General features: G+C 47.2%; 1 protein-coding gene across 2 annotated transcripts in view; it reads left to right on the top strand.

Moving 5' to 3' along the window:
- The window catches only part of Vwf (von Willebrand factor), a 135,006-nt gene that overhangs the window by 106,463 nt on the left and 6,549 nt on the right, over window positions 1-21,994 (top strand). For both annotated transcript variants that reach the window (XM_087655640.1, NM_053889.1), the window contains 10 exon segments: window positions 599-798; window positions 5,036-5,138; window positions 5,583-5,657; window positions 7,169-7,273; window positions 8,574-8,779; window positions 9,439-9,588; window positions 13,502-13,609; window positions 17,491-17,671; window positions 18,364-18,404; window positions 18,848-18,964. In XM_087655640.1, the coding sequence (XP_087511766.1) occupies window positions 599-798; window positions 5,036-5,138; window positions 5,583-5,657; window positions 7,169-7,273; window positions 8,574-8,779; window positions 9,439-9,588; window positions 13,502-13,609; window positions 17,491-17,671; window positions 18,364-18,404; window positions 18,848-18,964 (1,286 nt within the window).

Raw genomic sequence — 21,994 nt, forward strand, 5'->3', positions numbered from 1 at the left:
GTTTGCCAAGCCAGGTTGTAATGTGAGATGGGAGTTTGCCTCGTAGCTTCCTCCAAGGCTTCTCCTCACCACCGCGGAGTCTTTATTTAAGAGGATTTTAAAGCCTCAGATAGGTCCGTATTCCACAGGAAGAGCCTCGGAGCTTTCCCGTAAGTGGTTGCAATTAGATTTGGCTTCAAGTAGCAGAGAGGTAGGAATTCCTGTCCTTTAGGTGATCACAGGAAGGTGGCATTGATCCTGGGCATGGTCGTCTTCCCCATGGTTTAAGGTGCAGCTCTGGGTATAAAGTGCAGGGTCCAAATGTTAGTATGGAAAGGAGGCATGGTTGTCTTTTAAAAATAAGACAGATTCCTGGAACCCACTCATAGCCTACTGTCTCCTTCTTCTGGTCCAATGGTCAGAACATAGTCATGTGATTGCACTTACCCACACAGGAGGCATTGCATTCCTTATTCTGAGTGACTGAGTGGAAGACAGAGGATGAATGCTGGGGAAAACTGGTCATGTCTGCTCTAGCAAGGTTGTCAGATATTGGATGCCCTTCTTGTGCTTCCGGCTGGTATAGGCCATTGAGAATGACCTCATTCTCTGTCTCCAGCTATGTCATGCCCACCATCCCTGATATATAACCACTGTGAGCGTGGCTGCCCTCGGTACTGTGATGGAAACACTAGCTTCTGTGGCGACCACCCCTCAGAAGGCTGCTTCTGCCCCCAACACCAAGTCTTGCTGGAAGGCAGCTGTGTCCCCGAAGAGGCCTGCACTCAGTGTGTTGGGGACGATGGAGTCCGACATCAGGTAAGAGCCTGGCTTCCCCTTCTCAGTGGGTCAGCCCCCCTCCCTTTCCACAGCAGGGTTGACTCTTACAGAATCATGGAGGGATGGGAAGCAGCATGTGTAACAGTATTGGATTCAGACAGATTCGAGTTCAGATCTTGGTCTCCCATGGATTAGCTGTGGCATCAAACACCAAAGTGGTAGAGCACCATTAATGTTTTTGTTCATGGATGTTGAGTGATATAGGAACACAGGGTGGGGAGGAGAAAATCATGTATTATAAGGTAGTAGCTGCCATTTTTTCCAGACATACGTTGTACTTTATACATTATCTCCATGTTTCCTTTTTGTTATTTTGTCTTTTTTTTTTTTTCAGAGCTAAGGACTGAACCCAGGGCCTTGCGCTTGCTAGGCAAGCACTCTACCACTGAGCTAAATCCCCAACCCCTATCTCCATGTTTCCTAAAGATCCTTTATTTCTCCAGAACATTTGCAACCACCTGTGGCCGAGTGAGAGGTGCACAGCTAAATAGTTCAGTACCTGTCTCCATTGCAGGATTCCTTACTGTTTTTAATGGACTAATGTGCCATGCCAATGTTTCAGAAGGTTTTTGCTTCTTTGATATATTTGATTGTGTGTGTGTGTGTGTGTGTGTGTGTGTGTGTGTGTAACATCCCTTGAACTCAGGTTCTATCAGAAGATACTAGCTTAATCTACGTTGCTTCTAAATACAGAAATCCTTGAGGGACCAAGCTCAGTTAACCTTCCTGTGGACCTTGCTTGTAGAGATGGGTTTGGATGTCAGACTCAGAATTCAAGGCGCAGTGTAACTCCGAAGATCTTGCACTTTCTGTTATTCAAAAGCATGTCCACTGCATTGTTCCAGTGAGAATTTGCCTGGAAATCATCGCATCACCAATTCTGCTAGCTTTCTGGGAGCTCATGAGAGCTCTTCAAAAGGATTGTCACTGAACTCTCCCATTGACTGTAATGGTTGTCTTCTCCCTTCCAAGTTGATGGCATCTAGTTACAAGATTAAGTGCACGGTATTCTCCCCTTCACTATTGCCAGGGATGTCACCAAGAATGGTAGATGTAGGAGCCTCTTTCGCTTCTGGTAAAAAGGATGTATCCTCAAGACCTGACATATCCATCTGCACCAAGGAGAATCTTTTCCCCTCAATGCACCAGGTGGGGTGGCTTACCCCTGTAGTCACTAGTGGAGCTTGTGGGAAAGCTAGTCAATCAAAGACAACCAAGAAAACCATAGTCACAGCGGCTACTTTGTTTTGTCCATGACTTTGTAAGCCAGGAAGTAGATCATTGTTGACTTTCCCCAGATCCTTGTAGGGTCATTAGCACATGTCATATATGGTTAATGGATGAGAAGCCCAAGCTCCATGGGGCATGAATCACATAAAGGGACTGCTGTTGACAGCACCAGGTCATCCCGTATTGTCCCAACCCTGCCATGGACCTCAGGAGGGACTGCTAGCTAAGCACCGCTCTGCCTGGGCATTGATGTGAGCATGCGCAGCTGGTAACGCTACTGACTGGCAGGGGGGTCCTTTGCTTTAGTGAGTCACTGAACTTCGTCCCAGCAAAGCCCCCCTCTTTCTCTCACTGTGAGTAGGCGAGTAGGGAGGAAACCCGGTCATACTCTTCCACCCTATTTCGCATTGCCAAAGTAATTAGGTCCTTGGACATAAGATTCCCAATCGAGTTGGCGAAACCTAACACGTTTCTCCCCGATCCTCATGGCTCCCGGGTTCCTGCGGTGTTCGAACGATGGAATTGCATTGATGTGTGGTGTTAATGCCCAGCGGTTATTCCAAACTGCTGGGGAAGGGCAACAACACACTTCCTCCACTCTGAAGGTAGAGATGGTCTTGCCCTCTTCCCTGGCCTCCTGTGTGGAGACGCTCGCTCTCTAGAGTGTTCCAGGCTCCATGAGTGTCGTATCTGCGGGTCCCAGAGGCAGGAAATGTGTGAACTTTATGGCAATGTCTTAGTGCGTTCGACCCCCTCCCTCCACGTCTCTCTGACTTTGTCTCTCCTTTTCTGTTTTCTTTACCTTCAGCAGGACAAATTGGAGTAGGCGCATGAGTTGCATTAAGGAATCGGTCCAAGTAGTGCACTATTTTGGACATAAGAGCAGTTTTTTTTTTTTTAAATCAACTATAGAATTAATCAAAACCTCTGACGAGAGAACACAGCCGGTTTTAGTTATTCAGAAAATAGAGTTTAAATGGGAGAAAGCAAGCACTTACCCGGCCACCTGCGTTCCCAGCATCCACTTTAAAGTGGAGAAAGAATGAGAATCTAATATGAAGAACATTTCCATTAAATGAATTTTTAGGCTGAAAAAGAAAGCCCAGAAAATCTTCCTTCAGGGAAATAACCAGGGCTTAAATCTGTTAGACCCCGGGAAAAAGGAAAAATATTTACCAGTTTCCATAGCTCTTGTTTGTTTTACCGAATTCACTCTGGAGATGTGGTCTTTTGTAGCTGGATCAGATGGGGGCTAGAGTCCCACTCAGGTCGTGGGCCTCTCCAGGGAGCCGCTGCTGGCGGGGCATTGTTCAGAGTCCCACTTCAGCACAGGGGGACATACATCCCTTACCCTGGAGTCTGTGGCCTGGCACCTCTCCTCTTCTGAGACTATGAAGCTCCAGCTCAGGCTAGGAACCGCGTTCCTTTGACACCTTCCATTGGATCTTCCAGCTACTGGTGGGAGGTGTCTGGCGACGCGCTTGTCTCTTGGCTGGCCTTGAGCACTTCAGTTTTCCTACGCCATACTCTCTGCAGGCTGTTCTTTTGGCCCCTTTATTTAATCTTGAACTCCAGCTACTCTTATACCTGTTTTCCTGTGCCTTCGTCTGGGATCTGTAGATGGCAGTTCAGCCTGCAAACGGTTTGGGCCTATGTAGCAGCGCCCCCTGCTGGCATGTGTGCTGCACAGTCAGGCCTGAACTACTTTTTGCGGGGCAGTTGATTGGGGGTCCTCCTGCCTTGAGTGTGCCTGGGTAAGACTTCTCAGGAAGGTGGTTTGGGGGTGGTATCTTTCTGATGATGGCTTCTAGTCAGCCTAGTCAGTTCTGCACGTGCCTCAGTGGGAGGCAGGTTAACTCTACTGCTTTATCTGCCCACTGTCTGATGAAGGGGGGAAAAAAAGCTCTTATTCTTCAGGTACTTGAGGTCCACATTTAGAGAGAGAAAGGAAAAGAGAAAATCAAAACATCACAGCAGGGCTTTCTAGCTGTCATTTCAGCTTCCTGCCCCAGAAGGGAGCCAGCGCTCTGTGTACCTTCCCAGGGACTCCAGGGCTGGGCCTGAAATAGCAGCTGCAGTTGTCTTGTGTTTTGTTTTTTTTTTTTTTAATTGTTTTTTCATTGTTTCTGTTTGTTTTTAATTTTTTTGTTTCCATTTATCTTCTTCCTTGTGTTCTCCATTTTCTTCTTCTTCTTCTTCTTCTTCTTCTTCTTCTTCTTCTTCTTCTTCTTCTTCTTCTTCTTCTTCTTCTTCTGCTGCTGCTGCTGCTGCTGCTGCTGCTGCTGCTGCTGCTGCTGCTTCTTCTTCTTCTTCTTCTTCTTCTTCTTCTTCTTCTTCTTCTTCTTCTTCTTCTTCTTCCTCTTCCTCCTCTTGCTCCTCCTCCTTTTCTTCCTCCTCTTCCTCCTCCTCTCCCTCTTCCTCATCCTCCTCCTCTCCCTCTTCCTCATCCTCTTCCACCTCTTCCTCTTCCTCATCCTCTTCCTCTTCCACCTCCTCTTCCTCTTCCCCTTCCTTCTCCTCCTCCTCCTCCTCCTCATCCTCTCCCTCTTCTTCTTCCTCTTCCTCCCTCTCCCCTCTTTTTCTCTTTTTCAGGTTCTTCTTATGTTTAGCCCAGGTTGGCCTAAAACTCCAGATCCTACTGCCTCTGTCTCCCTGTTGCTGGGATTACAGTTATACACCGCACGCTCCCCATTCTGCTATTTTTGTGGCTTTCTTCTTCTGGTCTTCCTCTCCTCATCCTGTTTGTAGTCAGCAGCTTTGTTTAGCCAACATGTTTCATTCTGAGGCAGAGTCCTGTTCCAAGCAACACAAACTCAAGTAGACTGGCAAGGCTGCCACAGGGCCTTTGACCCACCATCTCATACCCTATGTCCAGGCCCTCAAGAGGGCAAGCCAAGCCCTCTGTACTCTGGCTGAGTACTGACTTGTATGACCTGGGAGCCGGAACCAGAGTATGTATGGCTGCTTAGTCTTGTTTCCCCCTCAGTTCCTAGAGACCTGGGTCCCAGACCATCAGCCCTGTCAGATCTGTATGTGCCTCAGTGGGAGGAAGATTAACTGCACTGCACAGCCATGTCCCACAGCCCGGGGTAAGTGAGTCTTCCCTGCCTGGGGTCCCTGATGGAAGGAGGACTCTGTGGGTCTCCAGCCACCCAGTCATGTATAATGGACCAATCCAAATAAAGAGAACACCCACAGAGGTGTTCTTCTTCATGAGCCTAAATTTCTGCTTGCTGCAATCATGAGTCCATTTTTGGTACCTGGAGTAGGAACTCTCAGCTGTGTCCTTGTCCTTCCATCCAATGCTTGCGTCAGACTCAGCGTCTTCTGAAAGCTAAGCATGAGGATAGAGCAAGACCCATTGCGAAGATCTGCTCCATCCAGCATTTTATCCCGTCCCGTGGTCCAGATCCTGTGAGAGTCCCAGTCAGGGTCTATGCTGCCTTTCAGGGAATGAGAACTTGGAATACCTTCTCTGGTCTAGACCGTACTTGATTTTTTCCCTGAGTTTCCTGCCTCTTCTTCTCCTCCAGCTCCCACCTGTGGCCCTTGTGAAGTGGCTCGTCTCAAGCAGAGTGCAGACCTGTGCTGCCCAGAGTATGAGTGTGGTATGTGTCTACTCAGCAAATCCCTCCAGGGTCCAGAGCCCAGTCCGGCCCCACGTGGGTCAGACCACAGGTACTCCAGTACACTCCCTTAGTCACAGGGTGGGCAAAAGAAGGTAGGAAAGGGCTGGCTGGATTACAAGAAAAACACTTCCCAAAGCCAGCTTCTAACAAAGTAGCTTCAAATGTGAGGTGTAAGGGCAATGGTAGCTTGGTGGGGTGATTGCTGGAGCTACAGAGATATGCTGACGAGGATGTCATACTACCAGAAGACGTTTCCGGTAAGAGTCTGAGGACACTCACCATGGGGGGACCACATTCAGGACTTCAGCAAACTGTTCCATGGGTGTTGACAGTGTCACTCAGGGGGTTCAGAGAAGGTCAGGCTGCTGGGTGACAGGGCGCTAATGACATTCTCATCCCCGTCCATCAAGTGTTTATTAATTCATTCTCCAAAGGCAGATCTTCAAAAGAGAGTGGATAGGCCACGGGAGAGGCTAAGGAGCTGGAAAGGAAGCCAGGATTCTAGGAAGTTGATTTATGCTGATGAAATTTATCAGATATCAACACAACTCATACAGGGGGTTCAGTCTGGTTTGAGAACAGATTTATCAAGCAGGCCCCTGAATATTGGCAGTAGAGAAAACTGGTGGTGGTGGTGGTCATTTAGGTCCAGTCTTCCAGCTTTTAGACACATTTAAATTTCTGTAATATGCCAGGCACTGCACTTTCATTAGTTCATAAACTCCTTGGGCTAACCTGGTAAGTAACTTGGGGTAACCTGGTAAGTTTCCAGTGTACAGAAGGGGAAACTGAGGTCTAGAGGTTTCAGACTTAGCTGAAAGCTGCAAGCCTTTGCAAATGATAATGTACTTAGGAGCATAGTCAGTGTGAAGGCAACTTGACATCTGTCATCCATGATCTATCTGTCTGTCTGTCTATCTTATCTATCTATGCACATATGTATGTATGTATGTATGTATGTATGTATGTATGTATGTATCTATCTATCTATCTATGTATCTATCTGTCTGTCTGTCCATCTATCTATGCATGTGTGTATGTGTGTATCTATATATGTATGTATATATGTATCTATGTATGTATGTATCTATCTATCATGTATCTATCTATCTATCTATCATGTATCTATCTATCTATCTATCATGTATCTATCTATCTATCTATCTATCTATCATGTATCTATCTATCTATCTATCTATCTATCTATCTATCTATCTATTCATCAATCTTCCTTCTTTCCTATCCACATCCTTTCTCCCTCCCTCCCTCCTTCCCTTCCTTTCATTCATTCCTATCCATTCATCTGTCCATTCACCATCCATCTAATGTGCCACCCCTCTCTCAATTCTAATCTCCCTCCACCTCTATTGGTGCCACCATCCCCCTAAAGTAGTAAAATTCCGCAGGAGAGAGCATTCAGCTCTCCCTGACAAGCGACAGGAGAGTAACCTCAGCAAACCTGCATGCACCTCTTTTTTCTTGAACCTCAGTGTGTGACCTGGTCAACTGCAACTTGCCACCAGTGCCTCCGTGTGAAGGAGGACTCCAGCCAACCCTGACCAACCCTGGAGAATGCAGACCCACCTTTACCTGTGGTAAGGTCACCGTGGGAGAGGACGTGGGGTCACTGTCTCCCAGCCTTGGGAAGTCCTCTTCTGTTTAGGTGATCACGACAGTTTCATTTCTCCAGCTATCTGAACCTAGGTCTAGGGTACGCTTGGAAAGAAGGCTTAAGGTCATACTTAATTGAGTCCTCTGACTGCTCTGGCTATCTCTGCTGCAGGTCTACCTGTGTGGACACTGCTGTAGCCATGCCAATTTTGGGGGTACATTGAGACACAGATAAGGGTGATGGAGAGGCAGCTCAGTGGTTAGCAGCACTGACTCCTCTTCTAGAGGACCCAGATTCAATTCCTAGCATCCACGTGGTGTCTCACAACTGTTTGTAATTCCAGTTCCAGGGGATCCGCCCCTCCCGGTTTCTGGCCTCTGCAGGCACCAGACATGCATGTGTTGCACAGATACACATGTAGACAAAATATCTATAATACTATCGAGCAAACAGACACACAGAAAGCAGCTGTAGAGGCTCAGACAGTTAGATTGCAAACCCTCTAGTTATTTGCCCCCCTTGTCCACTCTGCCACTGAGGGGATGGCATGGTGCCTTGCTTGTCTTCATTGCTGGGCCTTGTCTTTAAACTTAGTAGGGTGCTTTCCTCTGTGGGTTTATATGCTTAATCATAAAAATCGCTTTTAGTACAGAGGTGGGCTAGAGATAGGCACAGAAAGGTATGGAGCTCTGTGGTTACCTAGGGTCCATTTCAAGGCAGGGGTGCTCTTGGATGCCTACTTTGGGATCTCACTTGATTTCCTTGATGCAGACTTTGGGGGGTGGAGGGAGCACATCATAAGGCAGTTGGAAACACTGTGATCGGGACAAGCACTGTGGATCACCTTTCAATTTTTGCATTGCTGGATGGTAAGATCGGGAGGTGATGTTTGAGGTACTGAGGTGGGGATAGGATTGTGTAACCTGCTATGCCAGCCAAGGTCTGCCTAGATCCTATAGGGATTCTGTATCTGATATCGCTCAGAGTCAGTAGCTGGGAGAATCCTGCCTTGTCTTGGTGGGGACGCTAGTACAGGGGCTGAGTAGCCTCCCCGTCTCTATATGGATTCCCAACCCTGCTTTTTCTCTTCATTGACACTGCCTTTGGAAGAATAACTGTCTTTTGGTATTCTAAATGCTCTCTAGCCATCGAGCTGGGTGTGTGTGTATGTCTTACTTATTATTCTGGGTCCAAGGCTTTGCCACAGCCATGCACTTAGGAGCACAAGTGAAGGACAGTCCTCAGTATGGCAGGACTGAGGGCGTCACTTGTATTCACCCCAGCCTGCAGGAAAGAAGAGTGCAAAAGAGTGTCCCCACCCTCCTGCCCCCCTCACCGGACACCCACCCTTCGGAAGACCCAGTGCTGTGATGAGTATGAATGCACTTGCAGCTGTGTCAACTCCACGCTGAGCTGCCCACTTGGCTACCTGGCCTCGGCCACCACCAATGACTGTGGCTGCACCACAACCACCTGTCTCCCTGACAAGGTAGGCACCGATGGTTCATTCGTTATTTGTCATAGAAGATTTGAACTTCTCAGCCCTCTTTCCTGAACCAAGGGTAAGGTGGATAGGTAGGTGAGCAGTCAGTATTGCATCTCACCCACATGGAAATTTCTTTAACTCAGGAGGTATTGACAGCATACCTACTATGTGTTAATAATGGCTAGATGTTGAGGTTACAGTCAGTGTATGGCTTTGACAAGGTTAGCCAAAGAGATATTGTGGTCACAAGGATTATTTAGAGAGTATTTACCAGTTTAACCATTTGCTCATTTGCTGCCAGTTCATCCATAAACCCATCCATGCATCCATGAATCCAAGTATTCATCCCTCCCGCCTTCCCATCTATGCCCACATACAAGTTACTACTATGTTTTAACAAACTTGTGTTATGTTTGGTGCACTGCATGTGTGTAGAACACAGTCCCCACTTCTGATCTTGTTAGCATGTATTGTATTAGTCTAGAAATCCCAAACAGTAAGATACAAATACCAGTCTAAATGAGGAGCGATCCACCGTGACTGACTCGGGGAGGGTGGGGATATTGTTGCTCACGCCCTAAGCACCTTCCAAACCGAGGATGCCACTAACATGTGATTAAACAACCCCAATGAGTTTATCCTCAGAAACCTTGTGTCACCAGGTTTGTGTCCACCGAGGCACCGTCTACCCTGTGGGCCAGTTCTGGGAGGAGGGCTGTGACACATGCACCTGCACCGACATGGAGGATACTGTTGTGGGCCTGCGTGTGGCTCAATGCTCTCAGAAGCCCTGTGAAGACAGCTGTCAGCCAGTAAGTAAGGCACAAGGGTTGGGTGCGGCAGGGTAGGGAAGAGAAGGAATGTGTTTGGGTGAGAGAAGGAGGGAGGGAGGAAGATTATTTAAGTATCTACATACCTATTTATATTAAAAGGGAGAGGGCAAGAGGATGAGAGGAAAAGGAAAAGAGAGATTGAGAGAGCAAGAGAGAGTGGGGGGGAAGAGAGAGAGAGAGAGAGAGAGAGAGAGAGAGAGAGAGAATGAGAATGAATGAGAATATAGCATAGACCTTTCAAGGGATTTCTTCTAACTAGGCTGTGTTTCCTAAAGTTTTCTTGCCTTCTAATATCCAGTTAAGCTAAACACCCCATGGTTTAATCCACTGATAAAGTTGGAGCCCTCATGACCCAATTACCTCCTAAAGACCCACTTCTGAACACAGGTGCATGAGGACCAAGCCTTCAACACAACGATGTTCAGATGTAAGGCACAGCAGGTTGGGTAAAAGAAAAGAAGTGAGAGCAAAAGGTGGCCATGCCCCCTTCTGGGGTATGGCTGTTGTATGGCTTTAAGTCCATACTGGTTTGAGCAGAGTCATGGTGAATCATTGTCTCTATTTCTGATCTCTCTCCCACCCTCAGACACCACTGCAGCTAATCTAAATCAGACACACACACTGAGTCGTTCCGTGATTGTCCCTTTTGCAGTACATGACTGCTTCCATACGGTCTGGTGATTTTCAGACCATGTTTATCATTTTCGGCCTAGAACACGTGACCTGTGCTCCCCAAATTTAATGTGTGCTTGCCTTCCCCTAAGCTACTCTGTTCTAGCTGAGGACTGCTCAGACTCTAGAAGAAGGGAGCATCTATCTTTAGGGAGAACCTCGGGTCAAATAAGGCTCACAGGCTAAACCCTGTGTCATCACTACAGTGCAATGGACAGACAGTCATGTTAAAGCAGAACTGCCCAGCATACAAATGTGAGCACCTGTGGATGCTGCTCTCAGAATTGATGGTGGGGAAGGCCTCACCCTTGGACCTGTCTTGGGTGTGTGGATGATGGCAGAAGTGTGGGCTTTGGGAGAGCCATTCTGCTTACCTGCTGTCCTATCTACAGTGGGATGTGTGCAGTTACTGATGCCTTTGGGAGAGCATGCTGTGGAAGTCACAAAGGCCTTCCTGGGAACACCCAGCTTTAAAAATCCTTTGGTCCCCACTTCATTCCACTGACCATTGGCAGAAATGGCAGTAACTTGCTATCAAATAGTGAGAGTGATATTGGAGGATGCTAGTAGACAGGAATTGTTTTTTTACACCATTATAATATATTTGCTTGTTGTTTTCTGAGACATGTTTCATCATGTAGCCCAGGCTGGGCTCAAACCTGTGATCCTCCTGTCTCAGCCTCATGAGTCCTAGGATTGCAGGCATGTACCACCATGTGACCCATTGTTGACTGAAGTGTCAATAAGGTACAGGTCTGACTTAGGTCAATAATGTCTGACTTAGAGCCCAGGGCCCATTCTAGGCCAGTGTAACTGAAACCTCGAATTTTATGGTTTCAGTATGAAATGCCTTTATAGGCTTCCGTGTTGAATGTTTGATTCCTAGGTGGTAGGGCCATTTGTATGGTGGTAGACATTTTAGAAAGTAGTGCCTACCTGGAAGAATTGGGGGTGTCTTTGAGGCTTCCTCGCCCTCCCTGCTTCTTATTTTGCTAGGGGGAACTTTAGTCACAACTACACAGAAGTAACTAATATCCTCAGGATGCACAGGCTCATGTAGTCCTGGGAAGAATGACAAGGTCGTTATCATATGGCCCTCAGGTAGCCTCAGCAGTGGCCAAGGGACCAGGATTCCATATCTCCCCTCTGCATGTTAGTAGTGGTAATCATGGTTCTAGGATTGTCCTGCTAAGACATTTTCTTTTCAGTGGCGAATGTCTGCAGGTTGGGTGGATATTAGACTCACTTTTCTTAATCCTGGTGAAAACAGGATGGGAAAGAGAGTAAGGCGAAGGGTCTGACAAGGGTGTCAACATACATGTAAGCTAGAGTGTTTAGTGGAATAATGGAAAAGACAAGGGTTGATGAAAATGTTGGTTTTGTTTTGCTTTTTTGGGATTATTGGGGGAGAGATTTCAGAAAGGGAAATTCTGTAACATGGCTGGGGCATCTGGGCATGAGAAGACAGTGGGTCTCTGGGATCAAGGTAGCTAAGAATTATTTGTAATATTGATAGTGTGAGGTGCATCAAAAGGATAAATGAATGTATCTATTCAGATGACTCAGCACTTTTAGAGAGGCTTCAGAGAGGTATACCAGATGTCTCAAGGCATTGGTTAACTCTCCTCAGGTGTCCCTGAGGTCTCTACTTCTTTCCTGATATTTGGAATGTCCCGTTTTGTAGTGGAAGGTGTATACAGTACACTATCCTAGTTTGTCAGCTTCCCCATAGCACCCTGAACCTCATCTATGCATAATAAGTGACTTGAGTCTCAGTTGATAAAAGGCTAGGGACAGCTCACTGCGCACTGCTGTGACGTGGGTAGGGATGCCAGTGAGTCCCATGGAGACGATGTGACCTCGAGCTGGGTCTCTGGGGTGGTTGCACTCCTCTAGGGAAGGCAGCGTTGCTGCCTCTTCAGATTTGACACAGCTCCTGAGTGTGCCTGGGGAACCACACATGCTTGTCATCTATGCCATCCAGATCAGCCAGCTATTCCTTCTTGCTTAAGGACATAGCCCCCGGATAAAGCCTTGTTCTGGGTTCTTTGTCCTTAGCTCCAGACTCAGCTACACTGTCATTGCCATTCTTTGCACATGATGTTAGGGTTTTAATCTAAGTTTTCTTAAAAATGGTTTTGTTTATTTTTATTTTATGTATATGATCTATGTGTGTGTGCCACATGCATTCCTTGTGGCCACATAGGCCAGAAGAGGGCATTAAGTCCCCTATAACTGAAGGTTATTTATGGTTTTGAGCCACCATGTGGGTGCAGAGAATAAAACCTGGGTCCTCTTAACCACTGAGCCTTCCCTCCAGCCTCTTAATTTAAGTCCTTAATACTTTGGCCATACAGAGGCTCTTCTAGAAGCAAGATAGACTGACAAACTCCCAGGTTGCTGGCCTCCCTTGTTTGGTTCTCTGGGGGAAAGTCAGACTCTGTCATTTGCTCACCTCAATTTTTTTTTTGGTAATAGATGCTATACTATTTAAACTATGAGGTAACTATGAAGGGCTCTCACCTCTGCAGATTAGTGTGATAGTCACCTTTCCTTTGCTGTGACAAAGTACTTAAGAACATCAACCTAGAGGAAAGGGTAATTTTGGTCCATCGTTTCAGTCTGTGGCTACTCAATCCCTGACTTTCCAGGCTGTAGTGGGGCAGAATATCATAGTGGTGAGTATGTTGTGTAGCAAAGATGCTCATCTCATGGTGGCCAGGAGAGGGGAGAGATGGGGGGAGGGTGCAGAGACAGGCTAGGTCCAAAATTCTCCTTCCAAGGAACACCCTCAATGATCCAAATAGGCTCTTCCTCCAAAATTTTCTACCAACGCACAGTAGTAGCACAGGCTCAGGGAATAACATGGTAATTTAGGGGACATTTAAGAGATAAAGCATTACACATGCTGGGCAGTGCTAGAATCAAGATACTCATTTGTGCAGGTCCTTGCCTGCATGCAAGATTAGATCCGAGGCGTCCTGAGAGTTCCCTGCAGTCAACAAGCAGCCCTAGGTTTGTCCATGGCAGAGGTCAGATTCATTAGGTGCTTCTAACTGATCCCTGGACTGTCTTAAATATTCACCCGGATTAGATATTAGTCTCAACGTGGAATCTTCTGGGAGGATTGATTTCTTTAGCCTGTCTTGTGAGGCCCAGGTAAGAACACCTGTTTCTCAGTTGCTGGTCTGGCTTACACTCTGCTGTTTTTATTTTTCAGGGTTTTTCTTATGTTCTCCACGAAGGGGAGTGCTGTGGAAAGTGCCTGCCGTCTGCTTGCAAGGTGGCTGGCTCACCGCGGGGTGATTCCCTCTCTTCCTGGAAGAGCGTAGGTCTGGGTCACAGGGAGGATGGGTTCTTCCCTCCAGCCTGGGAGTTCATTTTGCAGTTCATCAGTGCCAACCTTTGTGTACCCCGCTGCCCCCATATTTTGCTTTCTCTACGGGGAGTGTAGACAGCTGTTGGTTTGAATCCCAGCTGTGGGATTCCTTTACCCCTTAGGAACTAGTTAAGGCTGTCTCAGACTTCCCATTTTGTGGATTTAAGGAGAAGTCTAGTGGCTTCCCTGAGAGATCGGTAAACTCCCAGGGACTTAAGACCTCCTGTTCATGGTGATTCTAAGGTCATACAGTCGCTCAGCGGTTGCTTAAGGGGTGTGGCCTCATCATCCTGTATAGCTGGTGGTCTATCAGGCTACACGGGCGACAAGCACTGTTCTATCCTTCCGTGGCCCAGGCCTTGAACTTTTACATTAACTGCAGTAGAAACTTTTCTGGTGGTCTGGGAGGAATGGAGAAACTTAAAATTCAAGGAACCAGTCTATTCCTGAAGTTCTTCAGCTGTTTTTGTAGGCCTAGCTTTAGTGTTTTGTTATGCTGTGGGCCCCTTTCTCTTGTTCCTTCGTGTCTCCTCTGGCCTGCAGAATTCCTTCCCATACCTCAGAGCAGAACAGTCAGCTGCCTTCTGTGACCCCCAGGTAGTCACTTTTGATGGCGAATCAAGCCATTTCCCTTAAGTTATTACTTTTATTGTTATTCTTTGACAGGTCCATACATTTATATAATGAATTTTAGTCAGTTTCATGTCTTGTTCTCATCGCTCCTCTCCCCTCCCCCACTGGAGCCCTTCTTAATATGCCTCCCTCCTATTTTCATGCCTCTCTGTCTGTCTCTGTCTCTGTCTCTGTCTCTGTCTCTGTCTCTGTCTCTGTCTCTCTCTCTCTCTCTCTCTCTCTCTGTGTGTGTGTGTGTGTGTTTTACTGAGGTTAATTAGAGTTTCTGTCCCTAATATTGATGGGATGTTATTTATTAGAACACCAGCTGCCGGCCTATCAGTAGCTACAACCCTAGAGAGAAGGACACCCCTCCCCCTACAGTTACTAATTTCCCATGGCCCCTTAGGGAGTATGAAACTTCAAGAGCTTTCTTCTGTGACCCTATTTCTGGAGAGATATGAGCCATCGTCTATTAACTCAAGAATGGAAACCAATGGCAGACCAAAGTATGGACACCAAATTTTAGCTCGGTGAACCAATGAGCTTTATTGGGATTAAAGGAATATAGTGAGGGGTTACTTACAGAAGCAGGAATATTTTAAAGGCAGCTGAATCAGCAAAGCTCACCCCAGCATCAGTGACAGCTAACAAAAGCTGGAAACTTGGAGCTCACCGCACAGCCTACAGGCAGCTGAATGGGTTGGGGAGTGTCCTATCTAGGTAGTTCAGTTGGTCTGAGACATTTCCGTGCTGCTTGGTTGGTGTCTACTTCTTACAGGCAACTCAGATCTTCTTAGCTTCTTTTAGCCAGCTCAGATAGTCTGAGGGTGTCTCTGAGCAGTCATTACTGCTTATGTAATTTTGGAGAGGGAAAGGCCTAGTGATTCTGGTCAGTTTCAGAAACTTCCTGAAGACTTCTGAGTTGCTTACTTCCTGAGTTTAAAGAGCTTCCCTGTGGGATGAAATGTTTTGCTTCCTCTTACAACATTCAGATTCTTAAAGACCTCCCTTCCAGATAAAAGCTCTATCTGGGAGGAACTTGCCATACAAGTTTATCCCCAATCCATGATGAGGCTTTGAGGGGCCCAATACTGTGCTGATTTTGTGCAGATGGTCTCAGCTGCTGTGAGATCTAAGCACAACAGCATGTTATGTTCAGAAGGTGTCATTTTTTTGGTGTGCATCTCCCAGTCCTCTGGATCTCACGTTCTTTCTGTCCTTCTTCTGTGATGATCCCTGAGCATTGGAAGGGTGCTTTAACTGTCTCATTTAGAGCTGAGCTCTCCACTGTCATTAATCTTGGCACTTTGGCCAGTTAAGGGCATCTGCATTAAACTTCCACCTGCTCCAATGGGAAGCTTCTCTGATGAAAGCTGGACATAGCCCAAATATAAGCAGCAAACAAGAGCTGTCTCCCCACTTTTCTGGAGACATTACTTTTACCATATACCCCAGGCTGTCTTCAAACTCATGACCCCACCTCAGCCTCTCGAGTGTTGGGATTACAGGTGTGTATCACCATGCCATGTTCAGCCATTTTGCTAACCACAGAGGGTTGTCTCCTAGATAATTGCATTTCTGATGTCAGAATAAGAACATTTCTTTTCCTCCAGTTAGAAAGGATGAGTTGATGATCCCATAGATCATCAGAGGCAGGGTTGGAAGAGTGAATGGTGCCCATATAGGTCCTTCCCTTTGTCTCCTTCAAGCAAGACAAATATACTCTGTGTTAGAGAGAGAAAGGAAAAGTTGTATCTTGTCCCTACAGGGTCATCTCCTACATAGGTCTTTGCCCTCCTCAGGGCTAACTGAAGTTAGTTAGTTTCCCCATCTAGATGTCTACTGCCTCTTCATGATTCAGTTACCTGTGGATTTTCTGTCAGTGTGTCCCGCCTCAAACACTTTAAGTTCTTCTGCTTCCCGTTTATCCTTGACCAACGCAAGTTTTGTTATGCCCACTCTCTAGTCCCCAAGCCCAGGGCTAGCTCAGAGCAGAGGCTGCTCCAACTAAGGGATCAAGTGCTGGTCCCGATGACACTCAGTCCTCCTACTCCTGCTTAACTCACACAGCTCTAACCCACAACAGTGTTTGCATGCTCTGAGGTCATGTCAGCTGCTTGCTCTCAGCTCAGGTCTTGACCTTACCTATAAGACTTGCGTGTCCCCTGGGGCTTTGGCACTGGGATCACATCAGGAATTATTTAGAGGTGGGAGGGGGAAAGGTCCCCTTAATGAATCCCATGGCCATGCAGAGGTGAGAGGCAAAGAGAACTGTTGCAAGTGTCTGGCACACTCTACGTCACATCTGTATAAAGAATGGTGAGCAAGAGTTGGGAGAAATAGGTCAGAGCCTGAGGAAAGCAGAAGGTAGCCTCGTAGGAATCTGGGTACTATCCAGCAAGGTAGTACTCATTGTAATAGGGTTTCCAGGCTGAACCTCTTGGTGGTTTGCCTTTCTCCTTCTCTCTTCCCTTCTTTCTTCCCTCCCACCCTCTCTTCCTCCTTTTCCTTTTCTTCCTTTCATTGACAGAATCTATCTATACATCCTAGCTTGGTCTTGATTTCATGATCCTTCTGCCTGAGTCTCTGGAGAACTAGGATGACAGATGTGTATCCCCTTCATATTTTTCTGAACCCCAATTCGACTCTCAGTTTTCTTTGCCATTATAGAGCAGCAAGACACAGCACCATAGGGGCCGGCACTTTCAGGCCAGGCTAGTCATCTGCAGGCTCAGAGTGTTCTGGGGCAGTTTGCAGATCCCTAGGGTTTGGGGGCCAGGATTCCTAGCCCTCTGCAATCTTCTGATTTCCCCATACAAGGTGGAGAAGCAACAGGTTGAAAGGGGGGGGGTTCCTCTTTGTCTCAGTTTTGTGCCAGCCCACACTGCTGTTGGAAGTGTCCTTAATCTCTCGGTTCATCTCAGAGCCAATGCTAAGAATGACAGGGAGTATCTCCCTCGGCTTCTCCATGGTACTACTCTGGTTAACAATAGTGGGGTAGGGGGTATATGACTCTGGGCTAGGATCTGGTCAGGGTAAGTTAGACCCAGACTTATTGTGATAACCCCTGCCATTCCCTCAGTAGATGTTACCCTGTCATTTCAATTTGAATGAGAACTTACTTTCAGAATCCAAAGAATTTCCCAGCAGCACACTGCCATAAGATGGTAGGCTGTGTCTTCCCTGGCACCTCTGACGGTCTTTGTACTCTGTAGGTTGGGTCTCAGTGGGCTGTTCCTGAGAACCCCTGCCTCATCAATGAGTGTGTCCGAGTGGAGGACGCAGTGTTTGTGCAGCAGAGGAACATCTCCTGCCCACAGCTGGCTGTCCCTACCTGTCCCACGGGCTTCCAGCTGAACTGTGAGACCTCAGCATGCTGTCCCAGCTGTCACTGTGGTGAGTCAGGCTGGCAGGCCCCTGGGCTTGCCTTCAGGGCTCTTTCCTCTCTAGACCCCTGACTTGTTTGCCTGTTTAACAACTCAGAGAATGGGCACAATAAAAATCAGTTCCTATGCAGTTGTGAGAGTGCAGACAAGAGGCAATGGTAGCTTTCTGCAGGCCACTGTGCCTGGCTCTGAGCCCAGTGATAGTTTTTTTTTTTTTTAAACTATTCTCTTGTATAATCTTCTTGATACCGACCGAGTGAGTGGTAGACCCTCCTTGGGCCAGGTTTCTCTGACTCTGGAGTCTGTGTTTTCAGTAGGACAATATTGTTTCACATAGGGAAAGGCATTGCCACCCCTGAACACTGCTGGCAGAGAGAGAGACAAACAGTGATACTCAGTCATAAATTCTATTGTTTTGCAAGCCCAAAGGACAACTCACCCATTCATCTTAAAGACATGCATTCAGCTAATTAGTGCCCCAGAGGCCCGTCTCCCATTAGGATGCGTAGTGAGGTGTTGGACAGTTCTGATATATTGGTTGAAAGATAAAGAGAGGTCACTAGGGCCCGAGCAGGAAACTCATAACACCCTGGGGTAAGATGTGGGGAACTTTCCGGAGACAGGAGAGGGAGGCCAGCATGTGGTAAGGGTCTCAGGTTGGGGGAGGGTGTGTCTATGCTCACGTGTTCCTTTGTTTCCCAGAGCCTGTGGAGGCCTGCCTGCTCAATGGCACCATCATTGGGGTAAGTTGGAGATAAGCGGTGAGATGGGTTGGGCTACTGTGGGAAGAGGAGGCAGATCAATCTAAGATGGGAACTCAGGGAAGCCGGGGACTTCATCCAACCACTCCTAGGGGTCGCCAGGCTCCTAGCCACGCTGGAGCCACCCTTCTCACTCTTCAGGGCACGGACTGGCTGCCCTGCACGCAGATCCTGGCCCATACCCCAAGCATACGACCGTGTCTTTTGTACACATAGAATCACATCACGGTCACAGAGCACATTTCCATCGAACACCTCTCCCACTGTCTGACCATCTCTCTTACACTCTCCATATTTTAAGGTAGGGGGCAGAAGAGAATGGCCACCAGAAGCAGAGGGTACATCTCGGTGGATGGCTGCCTGAGGGGGATGAGGCTGGAGGACTCTCTGGACTTTGGGAAACCTGACTCTGGTTCTGTTTTCAGCCCGGGAAGAGTGTGATGGTTGACTTATGCACGACCTGCCGTTGCATTGTTCAGAGAGGAGCCATCTTCAGATTCAAGCTGGAGTGCAGAAAGACCACCTGTGAGGCCTGCCCTGTGGTAAGAGAGGGTCTGAGGGACTGAGGTCGCTGTGGAAGCCAAGCAACAGGACCTCGCTGGGTTCCTTAAATCTTGCCTTAGTTCTGATTATGGGCAATATCTGACAGCTGTCAGGACATCTACTCAAATCGTATCCCTCAGAAACAACTACCATTTAGTCTTACACGTTTTCTGCATTTTCTTCTTGTGTTTTAAAACTAAGCACAGTACTTCCAAGGCTTTTGATGCTATGCTCACAACTCTGTATCTTTAAAATCCTATTTTAAGAAACATTACCACCATACTCGAAATACTTGTGAGACCTTTCGCAATGTCTGAGACTCCACACGATCTTCATCTAAACGCATGTGCCCCAATGCATACAACCTACTTTTCACTGTTAGACATTCAATTGTTAGTCATCTCAATAGCTCAGCAGGAGGCTGGGGAGATGGCTCAGTGGGTAAAGCACTTTCTGTGCAAACATGAGGATCTGAGTTCGAATCCCAGGAACTCAGATAAAGCTGAGTGCAGTAGAACATGCCTACAGTCTCATTGCTGTTCCTACAGAGTGGTAGGGGGCAGAGATGAGAGAGTTCCTGGCATGCAGGGTGGTGGGCAACGAAGGGACCGTTTCTCTAAAATCATGGAAAAGTAGCAATTGTCCCCTGACTTTTTATGTGGTGTGTGGAATGTGAATGCCTGCACTCATACATGCACACATGGATACATGGACACACATTTATTGTTTCTTTCTTTTTTTTGTGTCAAGTTGTGATTCTTGCTCGTTCTAGACACATTCTTAAGGTACATTCTGACAACTGGATACTCTTTAGTTTGGTAGGTGAGAAAAGATCAGTGCATCATAATTTAAAAGTATAGTTTATTTTACTCTTAATTTTAACAATTTTAATTGACACAAAATTATATATATTTAAGGGGTGTTGATGTTATTGTTTTAATTTGACTCTTAGTCCCACCTAACAGGGATATTCTAATTCTCACACAGGCTGATGAGATCTAAATGCCTGAAGAGACCTTAATTCTCCCTGCAGCTACCCTTTCTGTTTGGGCTTTATTTTTATTAATTAATTAATTAGCATCACAAGCACGTTGGTTGTTTTAGACAATACATTGGTAGTAGGTAAGCTTCCTGTAAGCTAGAGGCAGAATTGCCTTATCTCAGGTGGCATCAGGAGGGGGCATTTCCTCATGGGGTTCACAAAGCCATAGGTAGAGTGGTAGGCAGTAAGGGGCCCTGTGAGTAGGGCACAGGGCAGGTGACTCCTGGGAAGGATAGGGACAGAACAAGGAACAAGGTGGGAGCTGAGAGCTCATGTGGGCACTTCCTGCTTTTGTCCAAATAAAGGAGAAGTAACCCATACCTGTGTTTTCCATGGCATTTATACCATGTCAAGGTCAAAGCAAGGCTTAACCAATGTCGGTGGAGTAGATGGCCCTATAGGAGACACGGCTCTTTCTGGTAGCCGGATTCAATTGAGAGAGAGTACGCTGTGATGCAAAAAACCAATTAAATACAGATTCTTTCTTTGCAAACCGGCAGCGGATGTTTTAGGAGTTGAGGTTTTCCAAGAGAGTGTAAAACAACTCCCCCTGCCACACCCCAGGCCCTCAACGTGGCATAGAATAAGGCTGTCTGCAATTCTATGCGACTTCCTTCACCTTTATTGTCCACTGACTGGCATTCCAGGCGGTGAGGAAACAGATGCGGAGATTCCCACCCCTGTCCTGGGGGGTGGGGTGGAGCTGTAAGGGAGGTCTGTTAGCCTCTCCGTAGCAGCGCCCTCTAGCGTTCAGATGGTATGTCACTCCCTCTGCCCCCAGAAGGTGCTGTACATATTTGAAATGCATGTCTATTTTGTTCTACAGTATTCCTTTCAGTTCGCCAGCACTCTTACATCTTGCTAAAGCAGTGCACCCCTATTCAGAAGCCCTAGGTTAGCCTGCCTTTGGTCTACTTTTCAAACTTGCCTATTGTAGGTCAGCAACTTTAACTGGCTTTGATACTGCTTGACCATGGAGGACCTCAGTATGGCTCTGGGGACGGGGCAACCGAAGTGAGTGGCATCTAGGTAGACCTGTTTGATGCTTTCACCAGATACACAGTGTTTAGCATCACCTCCCATGGAGATCAGAACAAGGTAGTTTGTGCTGACATGTGGTAGAGATGGATGAAGCTTGACAGCGAACGTAAGGAAATAGCGGGGAAGAGAGGCCATCCTGCCATGGGCTGCCCAACTGACCCTCCACAATGAGTTGAATGTCGAATATGAATGTCCATGATGGAGGATAGTGAACAGCCAATAGAAAGAAGTAGAAGTCAGAGAAGGAGGCGGGGCCTGACTAAAGGGCATGCGCAGGGAGACAGCTGAAGGGGTTCCCAGGGGTGTGGTTAGCAATGCGGAGCTTTGGGAAAAGGTGGAACAGAGGGAACAGAGCTAAAATGGCTGTAAATGAGGACTCACTGGCTGTAGCAGGGATATTAGGGGCTGGCTGGAAACTTGAGCCATCGGTGAGAGAAAAGTTGGCTCCTCCGACTGGGTATCCAGCTGTAGGCAGGTATCTTAGGGTTTTACTGCTGTGAAGAGACACCATGACCACAGCAACTCTTATATAGGACAACATTTAACTGAGTCTGGCTTACGGTTTCAGAGGTTTAGTCCATTATCATCATGACAGGAAGCATGGTAGCCTGCAGGCAGACATGGTGATGGAGGAGCTGAGGTTCTACATCTTGATTCACAGGCAGCAAGGAATGTGAGCTTCACTGGGCATAACTTGAGTGTGTGTGTGTGTGTGTGTGTGTGTGTGTGTGTGTGTGTGTAAGACCTCAAAGCATGCCCCCACAGTGACACACTTTAACAAGGCCACACCTTCCAATAGTGCCACTCTATATGGGTCAAGCATTCAAACACAAGAGTCGGGGTGGGGGTGGGAGTGGGGGTGGGGGTGGGGCATAGCTATTTGGGGTATTAGGAGAGAAAGGTAGGTGCCTGTTTCTTTTACACACTCCCGTGCTAATGCATATCC

The sequence above is a fragment of the Rattus norvegicus genome, chromosome 4 (assembly GCF_021556685.1).
Source record: "Rattus norvegicus strain SHRSP/BbbUtx chromosome 4, alternate assembly SHRSP_T2T, whole genome shotgun sequence".
In the NCBI taxonomy this organism is placed as follows: domain Eukaryota; kingdom Metazoa; phylum Chordata; class Mammalia; order Rodentia; family Muridae; genus Rattus; species Rattus norvegicus.